The 15,289-nt window shown below is 39.2% G+C and overlaps 1 protein-coding gene across 1 annotated transcript; it reads right to left on the bottom strand.

Annotated features, from left to right (window-relative positions):
* Positions 1-1,082: 1,082 nt before the first annotated feature.
* On the bottom strand, positions 1,083-8,673 carry LOC128385269 (NXPE family member 3-like). The gene is made up of 7 exons (XM_053344129.1): positions 8,628-8,673; positions 7,318-7,457; positions 4,947-5,372; positions 3,777-4,072; positions 3,014-3,084; positions 2,450-2,656; positions 1,083-2,360 (listed from the first exon to the last, which is right to left on the bottom strand). The coding sequence occupies exons 2-7, from the start codon at positions 7,429-7,431 to the stop codon at positions 1,807-1,809; spliced, it is 1,668 nt and encodes a 555-aa protein (XP_053200104.1). The 5' UTR covers positions 7,432-7,457; positions 8,628-8,673; the 3' UTR covers positions 1,083-1,806.
* Between the last annotated feature and the right edge of the window lie 6,616 nt (positions 8,674-15,289).

The following is a 15,289-nucleotide window of genomic DNA, read 5'->3' on the forward strand; positions in this document are numbered from 1 at the left end:
AACGTCTGTCACTAGAACATGGTGTAAGCATAATAGATACCTCCAACTGAAATACAAGCACCACCCCTCCCCCTTCCCAAAAAAGATGAATCTATAGATTCTATAGACTGGGTTGAATAACAAGTACTAATATTACAAGAGGTGTTCTTGCAGGCTGAAAACCACACAAGGGGGGCAAACGTTATTAGCTACAGGAGAACAGGAACCGGTTTAACAAAGATTCTCGACGTTATTCCACCATTATTCTAGTCTTTTAATCTTTTTTTTGTGGACAAACAGCCAAGGTGGAGTATTCAGTGTTCGTCATTTTAACATGCCTCGGAATATAATGGTGTGAAAAACTAAGTGATACAGGCAGGTGCTTGATATCCAGTTCCATGACAATAACTGAGGGATACAAAACATTACTAGTTTGATGAAAAGTAATCAATGACGAGGACAGGAGCTCCTATCATCACTCCCTTCAAGCACCTGCCTGTATCGCTTAGTTTTTCACACCATTATATGATGTCCCCAGATTTTATGTCACTACCGAAAACGGTGAACATTTTAGTCTGTGGACTGAGACTGATTTTAGCCTGGATAGATACATAGATAATCAAGTTGTACTTCTGTGCCTCATGCATAAATGTCTTTCTTAATGAGGAAAACACTTATAGTTTCTGCTGTGGGGTGGGAGGTGATGCTGGAGGTATTTATTAACATCAAGCACATATCTTTGAATCAGTCTTTTTTATAGTGCTAAATTCTCTGTTTTTCATCCTTCCATTGTAGCTCAACCAGGGAACACTATCATTAACAATTAAGAGAAACTGGAGACATAAGGAAAAAAAAGAGACATGAAACACACCCCAAGGCCCATTCCCCTTATCATTCCCCCCAGCTTAAATCAACTATTGACAATTATTCAAAACATCTTTCTTAATTTTTAAACTATTACTTTCTGCTTCCCCCTATCTTGTTTCCGTTTGCAAAGCATCACCACGACAGAGGCTGTGTCAGCATCCCCCTTTTATGGTTTGTAGTATCCCTATTAAAGCTGCAAGCAGCAATGAACCCCTCCCTCCCCTGCCCCACCCCGAAAAAGTGAAATGTGGCGCTAAACCCACCAGGTATAACGGAAGCAAAAGATTTTGATAACTTTTCATCTCCAGTGTTTTAAGATGACACTGAGTTTTAAGTCGGTCAAATAAAATATCTAGGAGGAGGTAAAGTACAAGGCGCGAAAATGGCGGCAAAATCGTAAATTCAAATCTTAATAAAAGGGGGTTGGGCTGCCAAAAATGCATTTGTTTTTCATTAATTCCTACAGATGCAATAGCATTAACAATATAAATGACTAAACTTTGTTACCCTTTACTATTAAATAAAGGGGGAGGATCATAACATTACCATGCTTATGTTTATTTCTTTTATTCTCTCCTTTCTACCACATTTTGTTTCTCATCAATCAGATAAGATAGAGTTAATTGAAAACATGTACACTACCAATCAAATGTTTCGACACACTTAATGACAAAGTGGGTCCATAACTTTTGACTGGTAAAAAATAATCTAAAGAGCAACAGTGAATCATGCCACAAATTGTAACATGATACAACCAAAATAACAAGACATTTGAATGTTGCAAAAAATATACAGTAAAAATGTAATGTTTTGTAGAATTAAATTTAGCAATTTTTAAAGTTTTGCTGCTCTGTCAACTTCCCTGGTTAAAAATAGAAAAAATATAGAAAGGTAGAGAAGGATCATGTAAACCCGGCACATGTATGTGAATTCCCAGTCATTTCCAATATAAATACACATTTAGCTGCCATTTTGAGGGCATATGTAAGACAAGAGGACATCAATGATATTCTTAATAATAGGGGGTGGTGGATGGAGGTCGTGCGGCAGCTGATGAGCCAATACCATCTCCCAGACATCCAGCAGATGAACATTCAGTCCTTTGAACATGGCCCTGAGCACCTTGTCACGCTGTAGCGAGCACCAGTCACTGTTGGTCAGCGCCACACGAAGCGTCATAGCTTTAGGGTTTGCAGTCCGGATTAAAACCAGAGTGTCTGGAGCTCTGTCCAGCAGCCGGACCACTGCCCTGCGGATGTTCTGCAGCCGCCGGATGTAGAGCTCGGTGGGGAAAGTGCTGAAGTGTGCCCAGATGCCAACAACTACAACAGTGTTGATACCTCCAACTACACGGTCTAGTTCATTGGCAATGTAGTGTAGTTCAATGGCTGGGACGCTGATAGAACGGACAGGGGGACCATGGAATTGGTATGTCACCAAAATGTTCTTTGCATTGTTTAAAGCTATGAAAGGTCCAACTCTGACTGAACTGTGCAGGTCAAACTGCTTGAGATCTAAAAGTATTACAGAAGGAAAGAATAGGTGAGTACAGTGTGAACAAAATAAAAGCTTTTCATTCAAGCTGATTTGTGTTCATTACTACCTGGTAGCGCTTTGTTGAGATATTCAAACCACTGTCTGATGGTAGAGTCTCCATACATGTGGACCACTTTGCCTTTCAGACATTGGTTGATAACAGAAGGAGTGTTGAACTGGCGGACTGTGGGGCCACTTATTGACTGCCACGTACCATTGTAGTAATAGCCAGTGGGTCCAGGCTGCACAATATTGCTCTTTACCTCTGGTTGATCTGATAAGAAGTTAAAGGATAAGGGGGGAAACATCTGGTATGATCTTGCTTAAAAGTCACTTATGGTTTATCTTCATCCCATAATAACAAGATGTACTACTAACAGTTAACAGCTTTAGTCTAGTCAGCAGTACTCTGCGCTTCCATCACTGTTCAAAAACTGGCCTGAATAAATGTCTACAGGAGGATGCTACCTTGAACAAAAAGGTGTTTTTTTGTTTGTTTTTAACAAATGTTTATTTCTCTAATTGGTTTACCTCTAATAATCTGTAGAATATTCAAATTTAAATGGTTATTATGATTGAGATTATGATTAATATAGGCTGGGTGGTGGTAGAAGAAAGAATGGTGCATTACCTTTACTTTTTGGGAAGATGTTGACATTGGCAGGTCCTGAAGATTGAATGGAAACTTTCATGTTGATACCACTGACGAGAAGGATACATGAAAAATGTCTTACACACAGCATATGACAAAAAAATGGAAGAAAACTTTTAAAATCATTTCATGATGAAACAACAGCAATCTAGCACTTATATGGGAAACAACTGCTTGGACATAAATACAGTTAGGTCCGTAAATATTTGGACAGTGACACGGTTTTCATAATTTTGGCTCTGTACACCACCACAATGGATTTGAAATGAAACAACCAAGGTGTGATTGAAGTGCAGACTTTCAGCTTTAATTCAAGCGGTTGGACAAAAATATGGTTTAATAATTTATGGAATTACAAGCATTTTTATGCACAGTCCACTTATTTCAGGGGCTCAAGAGTAATTGGACAAACAAAATAATCCTAAATAAAACCTTATTGAGAATCCTTTGCAGGTAATGACTGCCTGAGGTCTGGAACTCATGAACATCACCAAATGCTGAGTTTCCTTATTCGTAATGCTTTACCAGGCCTTAACTGCAGCTGTCCTCAGTTATTTTTTGTTTGTGGGTCTCCCTGTCTATATTCAATGAATTGCTGAATTAATCTTCAGCAAGTGAAATGCATGTTTTATAGGGCTCAGATCAGGTGATTGATTTACCTATTGCAGAATAAATTTTGTATCATCTTAGACTTTAAACATCTCTAGATTCAATTCAGATTCATATATTTCTGCTCACTCACCTTTTAAAGAGATTCGACTCGTTAGCCTTGAGTTGTCCATTAAACCCGCCATTATAGTTGCTGATCCTGGTATCACAGCTCAGGTTCTTTGGCTTGTAGCAAAACCACGGCTCACCTGTAGTGAGGTCAGTGAAGTTACACAGTGGCTGCTGTGTTGGACGCAGGCAGACATTACACGTGGTAGTTTCAGAGACTGAGCCTGAGCGGAAGGCACTCTTGAAAAAAATCCGATCCGGCTGTTCTCTGGTTAGCCTTTGCAGCACCGTGATAGCTTCACTGGGGTGAACCAGTGTCACCTGATAGAACAGAGACCCAGGGTTCAACCCTATTATTTGACACTGTCACAGTACACATAGACAAATAAAGTGAGCATTACTAAAACTTATTTTAAACTTATTTATAACAATTATATATATTATATTCTCCTCTTTCTGTTAAAGTGATATGGTGATGCTGTAGTGCACAGCATGTGCCACTAGAGGTCAGTCTATACTGGTGGAACAGACAGCTGAACTGAGAAGATGATTCTTATCAGTTGGTCCAGAGTATGCCACAACATCAAGCTGGCATATAGAAATCCTAATCATCAAATGTTCCACTGCAATTCTGTCAAATTTCCTTGAAAGCCAGGCACGCAAATGGTGTGGAAAGGCGAAGAGATCGACTGCTTATGGCACTGCTTATGGCATCTGCTTGAACATGTGTTATCAACAAAATCTTTTTTTAAACAATGAAGAGGTCAAAACTCCAGCATCACTTGTAGTATATTGAACAACTTCATTGTTTTTGTTTAGACTGAAACACCTTGGTCGAACAAGAGGGTTGTTATGTAATATACTACAAGAATTTCTGATGTTTTGACCTCTATAGATTTTTTTCATTCTCCATGAGTCTTGGAAGTAGGTGAAGTTTGTTAAATGATGAAACATGTTTAGATGCATCTGTTGTTGATTACTCTTGGACATATTAACTGACTGTATGAAAGATGTTACTACTAGATGATATTACTAAGGATTTTGAGTGGTAAATATGCCCCTATTACAATATAATTGCAAACTGCTTATGTGCTGTGTGAAAGTGAAAAGTTGACAGGCCTAGCAACAATACCCAAGGAGGGTGGGGCTTAGCTAAATGTCAGAAGATTGAAACAATTAGATTTAACATAGTCACCTCAACCTGTGCGCTTCCCTCCCAGAGTAAAGAAAATACAGCAGAGTAGGAGCCGTTGAGATGATCCAACACTTTCCCAGCCACACCTGCACCAAGTGCACGGTTGTGCAGGCGGGCAAGTAAGACGTCTCCACCAGACTTCTTGGGACGACCATGGAAGTCATACATTTTGATCATAACTTCCAGCTGATCCCCTACGTGCCACTGTTGTCCACCCTTCTCTGGGAGAATAGTGAATCTGCTGTGGGCAGGATCGGTGGTCTGCTCCAGGGAAAGAGAAGCTGACAAGGATGGAGTTTCAGGCCAAGCAATGGAGTCTAATAGGAGGCGTTCCTCCAGAGCATCCTCAGGGGACAACGGTTGGAAGCTGCAGAAGCGGTGTTGCTGGTAATGTTTTGGGACAGGGTAGGAGGAGTTCACTTTGTGCTGAAACAGGCAGGGGGTCAAGAGAGTGATGTGACAAGGACACACACACACACATATATATATATGTATATATATATATATATAAACAAAGGTAATATAAATGTACTAAATGGAAGATAATTCTGCTCATCAGATAATCAACTGAATATTTGTAGGGGTTGATGAGACAAGTTGATCAAAGAGTGCATAACTGCAACCTAAAAATGACAAAGTGAGGGAAACTATTGTCAGAACATCCTTAAAGTTCATTTCAGTAATTACTGGCGCAATAAGTTAAATGTTTTGTTTTTTTTACTGTTTACAGTTTTACAGGTTGTTGAATGCAGGTGCTGTATATATTGGAGAGGAATAGCCTTAATTTTCCTAATCATTCTTAATGAATTTCAAATGAGGACAATATTACAATTTGATTATGATGTTAAGATCTAACAAAACTGAAGTGTTCATACAAGTTATTCAGATGGAAAAATAATGCAGTTTAATGTTTCTTGAATTAGTTGATCGTTCTAACTCTCTCTACCCCAACCGGTCGAGGCAGATGGCCGCCCACCCTGAGTCTGGTTCTGCCTGAGGTTTCTTCCTGTTAAAAGGGAGTTTTTTCTTGCCGCTGTTGCCAAGTGCTTGCTCACGTGGGAATGTTGGGTCTCTTTAAAATTAAAACCTGAAGAGTTCGGTTTAGAACCTGCTCTATGTGTTAAGTGCCTTGAGATAACTTTGGCGCTATACAAATAAAGATTAATTGATTGATTGATTGAAGTATTGTCTTTGTGGCCAAGGCCTGATATGTGTGTATTATTCCTCTGTGCCATAGAGTTCCATTGTTTCCATGAAACAAGTAAAAACACATCAGTGAGTCACACTGTTCCACTGGGTGACATGTTCTTTTACTACCATTAGCATGGACATTGTAGTTCATTTTCCATCAATCCCTGATAAAATGTTCTGCTGCCATAAATACTCAGTACTGTTGGGTCTAACTAGATGACCACATGGTTCAAGGCGGTCCAGGGAGTCCTTAAGAAACTCAGCTTCCCACAGTCCCTGGTTGTTCATACCCAGGTGTGAACTCCAACCATGGACTCAGGACAACAAAACAAGAGCTCTCCCTCTCCTCTTTTTTCTCTCCATCCCTGCTGCTGAGAGTAGCAGGAAGTGCAAATCTTTCTCTAGCTTCGGGAACAGCTCAGCTTCTCAGCTCTCTGTTGTCAAGCGTAGCCTGTTCACAGCAGAAACACACAGAGCCGTCGTGAACAAGCAGCGACACGAGAGCCTGCTTAGGATTCAGTAAGGGGACTATCAGCGGCCTCTTCAGAAACCTAGACCATCCGATCTGCACATCTGCTCACCATCTACCGTAGAATGGAATTTCTGCTGTTTTCAGTTTCTATATTATGAATACAATAGGGGATGGGGCTTCATTGATTCCATGTATAATGTATAAATTGTCATCTTTAGGAAAGTGTGCATATTTGATCAGCATGTCATTTTCATGGATTTTCTACTGTGCACAATGAAACTCTTATCAATACAATAAATATATTTTTAAAACATTTTTCTACAATAAGTCTTCATTCACAAAACATGAGTCAACTACACATAATTCACGGTGGAGTAGTTAATAACAATAACAATAATAACAATAATAACAACAGTAATAATAATGATAATAATAAGATATAGAAATAATAAAAAGAACATGAGTGTGACTGGTGTACTCCATCACACTAATTCAAATATAATATGAATAATATAAATATTTATATTATCAGATGTAGAATTTTTAGCAACCATTTGCATTTAATTGCATTTGTTTACAAATATTGAGAGGAAGAACATCCTCATTAGTTGTCCAATGCCACATTGCATAAAAAAATATTTCCTAAAATGTGACTATTTAAAATAAACTTCACTCTTTAAGCAGTCCCAATCAAGACAAAATTCTCACCTCCAAGTCGATGTTAAAAAGCAAATAGATGAAGACGACAGCCAGGAAAAGGAAGATGGCAGCATATTTCCGAGAGCAAAAGCCGACAATCATTTCTCTACAAACTCTGACCATGATTGATGATCAGTCTTTATCTGGGGCTATAAAATTACACACATGATTTAGATTTTTTTAAACTAGCTAATTATAAAAACAGACAAAATCAATGTGAAGATAAGATAACTCCAATTTTACAAAATGAATGAAAAAAAAATAAGTGAATAAAATAAAGTAGCTAATGTCCATAAGTCACTCTTAATCAAAAGCCAGGCTAAAGAGGAATGTTTCAGCAGCTCAGAGCATGAAAGATAAAAGCTGCCTCATCAGTTGTATCAGTGCTGTACTTTGGACCAACTGAAAGACTCATGCCAGATGTTTTGAGGGGTCGTACTGGTTCACTGTAAGCTTGTGAGACATATTGGCTGGTGCAAGACAAGGAAAAAAACAAGGAAAAGATATCAATATGGAAACTGACAGGGACCCAATATAAGGACTGGAAAACAGGCATAATGTGTTCTCAACTTCTGGTTCTGGTGAGCACTCAGGCAGCAGACTTATAGACCAGCTGTAGCTGATATACCGCTTGTTTGGACAGAGCAAATAGGAGAGCATTACAATAGTCCAATCTGCTAACTATAAATGCATGCATTTTATGACATGATTCATGAGCTTGTTTGGCTACTCAGGTTCTAGTTTGTCAAATTGTTACTATGTACCTTTTGCAATGATTTACAGACGATTACAAATATTTGCATATTGCATATGTTTGCCAGATGTTAACTAGTCTGACAGTTTTGACACTGACAGTCAAATTCCAAATTTGCTTTTAGATGTTAGTTTGCAAACTTTTATCTGAAAAAGTACAGCCATTATTATAGAGAGTGGACAATATATTTGATTCAATATCCTGTGTTGTTAAATCAATCACTTAGGACAGATTTATTTAAGAGTTTTGCTTACATGTTTGGCAGCAAAGAAATATTCATATAAAATTAGTACAGAAATGTGCCAGGAACAAACAATGAACGTTCAGTTTATTTCAGCTATAGTTTGCACTTTAGTTAAACCAGGACGCAAACAAAAGTTATGAGATACTGTAGTTTTCCATGGAGGGAAGGCTTAGTAAAATAACTGTATGGGATTATCTAAATGCCATTTTGTACATAAACAAACAAAAGGACATGTTAGGATATATTTTTTTATGATGTCTATGAATTGAAACTCCAACTAAAACTAAAATCAAATACATTTAAGTATATCATGTGTCTTACCTCATCAGAGATCCATTAGATGAGCAGATGAGTCTGTTCTCTTTGCTTGACATCTGGGTAATGATTGTAGCTTGTGAGCAAATACAGAACCTGGAAAATCCTTCCCATAGAAACAATAGGCACAGTTTTGTTAATAATTAGTTTATGCTGTGTTCCATACAACACATATGTGCAATAAAACTTTCCAAACGGGGTGCTTGTACTACCCTTATGTATCACAGTAGCACTAATGAAGAAATTAAAAAGAACACTATGTTATTATGTTTGCAAGTAATATACAGTTACATTTATATGTACATTTATGTAATGTACAGTATACAGTATATATGTTGGGGAATGAATATGATTTTTTTGCACATGGGAGTGGTTTAAAATATAGAGCATCAACATCGTGAGATACTGTGGCCCATTGTCTCTGTGGGAAGGTCTGTGGTGAACTGCTGTATTTACTACCCATAATTATTACCTGGATTTCAAGTAAAGAGAACAGACTCATCTGCAAACCAGCAGAATATACTTCAGCATCGATTTTGTCAATTTACTGTGTTCCTCTAAATTAGAAGTGTTAGGGAATTTTCCATCATTAATATGCACTGGGCCAAACTAGGCTTTGCGGTCATAGCAAGGCCTCACCAAATGATAGGTTTAGACACTGTCTCCCCTTGAGATAGTGGTAAGCAGTGAGTCTGCTCCTTTTGGGGAAAACAGGAGGCATTCTGATAGTGTTGCTATAGCAGCCGAGGTTAGATATGTCTTTGACTGTTTTCCCTGAATGGGGTAGAGGCAACTGGAGTCAGAGGTTTGATATAGTGTTGGATGTAGGACAAAGGTCCTGAGTGATGTCTAAGCAATGTTTGGTCTATAGACCAGTAGACAAAAATTCTGTATATTGTAGATGTGTTGGATCTGCCCATATTTGGGCATGGCTCAACTTTCGGCATTATCTGTGTGGTTTAAAGTCTATCCCCGGAGGAGAGAAACTTCAGAATTGAAGGAAGCATCAGAACATAATGTGTACTGATCATTCATTCGCTTCTCCTTGTACAAGTAAATAAACCTTTTCAATACAACACATCCTGGACTCCTGTCTACTTTCTCCATTGATGAATGGGCTGCATAATTAAAATCTCTATCAAACTGGCGTCACAAACAGGATTTGTTGGATTACTTTGACACTCTTTGGCCCAGTGTCCCTTTTTTCCGCATCTACGACAATTTAATCTCTTTTTGTTGTACTTTCTGTATGTGGGCTGCTCGCCACTCTGATACGGTGCTTGTTGCATCATCTGTTTAGACCTTGAATTGTATTTTTCAGTAGTGAAAATATCACTCCTGTACATATCCATCAGCTTGCTTTTTGTTGTTTTCCAATCTAGTTTTAGCCAATCTGGGGCTGACAGTTTGTATGCTGTGGAAATTTGCGGTCTTAAATTCTGCAGCAAAGTGTGAATGGCAAGGAGAGCATTATCCTCTCGTTTCATTCCAGCATTATTATCCCACACTTGCATAAATCACTGAATAAATTCAGGCACACTCTCTTTAGGACCTTGAACACAGTCAACCACTTCTGAGAAATCACAACGCTTTTTAGCACATTTTGTTATTGCTGTTTTAGCTTCATTGTTCAACCAATCACTCATAGGTTTGACTGGCGGCCACCGGCCATCCTCCATTGCAGCAGGGAAAACAAACTCATCCTTACACAGAGGCCAGTGAGTGTGATATGTATATTCAAGCAACATTTGGACATCAGGCATCAGACTGTAATACACCTTATATGTTTGAGACAACCACACCCAGTACTCCTCAGCCTGGTTTCAGCAGGTTTGCAAACAGCTGTCTGATGTCCAATGCTATTCTTTTCTTTCGGCCTAACAGTCTGTCCTTTGCTATCTCTCTTTTCCCTTTCTTCTGCCTCCAGCTTCTCTCTTTCCTATTTGTCCCTAGCTTCTGCTAGCTCTCTCTCCTGTCTGTACTTTTCTGCAGCATCTGCTAGCTCTTTCTCCTCTCTAGCTCTATCTGCAGCTTTTGCTAGCTCCGGTCGTAAGAATTCAACCTCTTTCAAAACAGTTAGCAGTTCTAGCTGAGAGGGAATTTTAGTTTGATGCTTTGCCCAATTGTGCATCATAGCTGTGGCACATGCACGCAAATTATCACCATGTTTTTTCTTAATTTTGGTCAACTCAATAGCTCTTATCTGCAAAGCCGCTTCTAGCATAGGAATATGATGCATCTCAACACGGGCAGCAATTCTCTCTATGGTAGCTTTCAACTCAACAGACCACCTTTCAGGTCTTCTCTCATCCACATGCACTTCACATTTCTGACGAGTCACAGTTATCCACACTCGCATGCATTCTCTCATGTAAGCAAAGTTCCAGGATGGATTACCCATGTTTCTATTAACATTCATCTCAGCCATTTGCAGTTTCTCTTTCTCAAACGACCCCTCATACGGCCACTCTCTCTCTGTCCAGTCATTCATGAGGGAAGAGAATGGAAACACAAAATGCCATCCTTTTAGCCTTCCACATATAGAAAACACCTGTCTTGAAACTGTGTTGTAGGATTAGCTGGTTGTGTGTCTGTAAGAGTGTGTGCATGTGCCTGTGTCTGTGGATTATCAGGTTGATTTGTCTGTTCCACATTTTCACTGGTCTTTCTTACTGTTTGACAGTCGCTCTGTCTTCTAAATTTTTTTGAATCAATTTGTATGGTTTTGGACTCCAAACTACTACCTGCGCTGGACGTGTTGTTGCCCATTTTTATCATACATCAGATACACATACAATTTCAACAGCATCTAGGACTCCAACGACTTTTTTACAATAGCAGCAGTGTTGGTTTGAAGCTTAGAATAAACGTGTATACACAAAATTACCCAATTTGCAAAATTAAAATCAAAAGGTTCTTTTATTTTGATCTCGTCAAACAACGACATGGTAAGGCATACAATTTTAAATGAGCACTTACCCAGTCGTTGTTATGTTGAGATCCTGTTCCGGTGACGCCAGTTTGGTTTGCACCGGGTATCACACAGGTCTCACAAACTCTTGTTGAAAGTTGATTGATATGTCAAAAGACCAGAAAACAGAACAGCACTGTGCGACATGACCATTTGGAACCCCCATCAGGTCCATTTGTAAATATGCAAATAGATTTTCCACTTATGCGCCCGTTCCAGCTTGCAATTGTGAAATGTGCTGCTCAAACTCAGGAAAATGATCATGTTTCATGAAGAAATGCAAACCAGTTTGTCCTCGAGCTCTCCTGCACCTACTGGCACGTGTTACACATGGACCAGCACATGTCAGAAGAGGGGTGATCAATGATGTTATTCGTTCACAATGATTGGTATCACACATCACACAGGGACTGACAGATATTTTAGGATTCAAGTGGCAATTACATGTTCCTTATCACCCACAAAGTTCAGGACAAGTTGAAAGGATGAATGCAGCTATCAAAGAAAGACTGACTAAAACGGTACTGGCGACCGTTCTGAAATGGCCTGACGCCCTACCTCTGGTGTTGTATTCAATTCGAAGTGCACCAAACGCAACCACATGACTTAGTCCTCATGAAGTGTTGCACTATCAAGAGGTATTTAATTAAAATTGTAGATCGAATTAAAGATCCAAGAAGATATAATTAACGATCCAATTTGTGAGAATTTCCTCAAGTGAAGGTCTGGATTGAGGTGCCATCATAATGTCCGTGTTATTTTTCAGTAGCTTGAAGTAGCATTGTAGTTCCATCAGCGGCATCAAACGTTTTCTGCACCCGAATTGGGGGGTCTCTAGTCTGCAGGGCATGTCTTGAGTTTCCTATAGCCGCTCCACTTTTACCTTAATAGCTAGAGAAGCTGCACCTGTTAAAATAGAAACAGACAAAATTTAACAATCCTCAGTAATTCATCACTTACAGGTCCGGGTAGCATATGGATAATTATAGGGCCAACCAACCCCATACCATGTGACCACCAACACAGTGATGGGGTTGGTTGTCACAATGTGTCAGAGTGTCTTTGATGGTTAATCACTTGTCACAATAAATTGTAAAAGTAAAAGTGATACTCATTTCAAGCCAAGACCTTAGCTTCCATTTAAATAGGAATGATTATTGAAAGATGTTTCTCACAAGAGTAAAAAGTGTGACAACCAACCCCGGTCTCCCCTACTTAATCTGTCTGCATAGTCTTTAATACTGAGCGTCCAAATACTTGAAACTTCTTTTTGGTATATTCAGAGAGTTTGTGTCAATGTAATAATCCCTTCATGGCATACAGGCTGCACTAAATAGGGGCCGAGATTTATGACTTCTTTATCTTTCTACCACTCATATTCATTCTCACAGTTACTTGACACTGCATCCTCACCACGTGAAGCAGTCACGCCTGCAGACGCGCGTAAAAACCGCAACATCAACCCCGACACGAGACAGAAAGCGAGATAGAGCAGAGGTGAGGTCGTTCGGTAAACAGATTTGAATAAACGGAGCTCAGATTAAGTGTGCAGTGGGTGGAGTTAAATATGCTTTAGGGTACGGGATAAATTGACTTCAGATGTCGAAGCCATGCGTAATAGGCGTGACCGCTTGTGAGGAGGATGCTGGAGGATGAGGCAGGACCAGACATGCGACTGGTCCATCAGATTAACACAGGTATGAAGATCCAGGCCGGGAGTGAGCACATAGGCAGCAGCAAGATCGGAGAAAATCACGAAAACCAGGTCATTTGTTTGCAATGTCAGGACGAGGTGGTGCGGGTTTGTCCGGGAAGTCCACGCTGTCCCCGCCGCGCCATCGCAACGCGCCTGTCCTCCGGATCTGCAGGTATCTTATGCAGCATATGGAGCTAAAAGAGGAGAATACCTCAATAGCTGATTTACATTATTTTGGCAGATTATATAATCGACTACCCAGATTTCAGGGTTGAGTGTGTGCTGTGACATGAGGGTGTGGTACTTCAGTGTGCTTGGAGTGATGCTCGGGACACTTTAAGAATGAGTGTACAGTAGCACCTTCTTCCTATCAATTATTAATGCACACTAGAAGACTGACAAATGAGTGTATGCTATCTTCAAAAAAGGAATAGTTTTATGTATTTTGAATTATCATGAGTTACAGTCCTAGGCAGTTATGTTAAATCAGTAAAAAGTCTCTTAAATAGGCATCCAAAGCTGACTGTTATAGCAGATATGTTGCTGTAAATCAGACAGTTGTGTTTGAATATCTTTAATTTATCATCATGACACATAGTACCTTCATTAAGCTCCTCAGTATGTGTTTGGGACCCACACTAGTGCCTTTTACTTTCAAACCTTATCTATTGTAGGCATCTATAAAATCATCTAGAGACAGGCTCTGAGTATGTGACTTTGTATCACAGCCTGTGAAGTTGCTACAAACACTTGAGATTGCTTCACTCTTGGTTGCTATGGTGTGATTCATATACAACAGAAGCCATTGACCTCACTGTAAATAAAATGAAACCAACATTGTGTACATTATGCTCAAAGCTTAAATGATGTTCTTTTAAAAGCCAGTGTGATGATAAATTATGGATGCTGCTTGGAGGCTGATATAGGATGCTTAGTCCACTTTCCATAGCTTTGGTAATAAATAGTACCTGCAGCTTTATCTCAAAACATGCAAGCAAATGTGAGTGCTTAAGCTGAAAATATTCCCAGTCAGTGATAAATGTTGATGCTGTGCTGCAGTTGCTTTTCTTTGATGCAGCTGTAAGCATATAGATTAGAAAACAAGGAAATGGAAGCACGTTTTCTAAAGTGTTAGATGAGCAGGGGCTTTTGTATTGAGTTCTTAATGTAATGCAAAAATCTCAGATTGTACCTGTCTGTAATGACTGCAGTGCCAGAGAAAGTTCTCTTCTGCTGGGACAGATTAATGATTTAACCTCTATCTCGCCTCATAAATTGGAGTTCCAAATTAGGTTTGTATAGTAGTTCAGTATAGTAGTGTCAAGCTTATTTTTTAATGGCCATGGAACCTCACTGATAGCAAGCACTGTTTCAGTGCTGTTGCTTTAGAACTGTTAGATGTCAAACCAACAAAATATTATCACCCACCTGTGCAGTTTTTCACCTGTACAGGCTGGAGCTTTAATGTTTAGTTCAGTCTCACCGTTCTCATCAACCCAAAATACCAGCTAAGAGTTGGTGGAGATTAAAACTGAGCTTAAAGAAAAGTGAATATTAGACTTTTTGCCAAATGGTCAAAAACATGTGTAATTGTGTAACATATGCCCCTGTCATTGAACAGTTTCAACATAATAATTTAAGGGGAAAAAAATGCCAATTAATGCTGTTTTGTAGTTAAGTTATATGGACAGTGGATATTAGCTTGCACTACCATAAATGTAAAAGCTACAAGATTTCTATGAGCTAAACTAGCCACAGATCTATAAAACAAACTATGAATTTGTTTAATGTATTTGTGCCAGTAATGCTGCAAGAAGACATACAAGATACATCTTACACAGAAGGTAGATATAGTAAGGTGAATTTTTGTTTTGTAACCCAGTAATTAAAGGGTTAGGGGTGGTCAGCATTTGACTTCCAGTCTTTAAAGCAGAAACACTGCAGGACTTGAGGCATTATACCCATAAAACTATCAGGGTTAGGGATGGTTTTGTTCCTGTA

The sequence above is a fragment of the Scomber japonicus genome, chromosome 23 (assembly GCF_027409825.1).
Source record: "Scomber japonicus isolate fScoJap1 chromosome 23, fScoJap1.pri, whole genome shotgun sequence".
Classification (NCBI taxonomy): domain Eukaryota; kingdom Metazoa; phylum Chordata; class Actinopteri; order Scombriformes; family Scombridae; genus Scomber; species Scomber japonicus.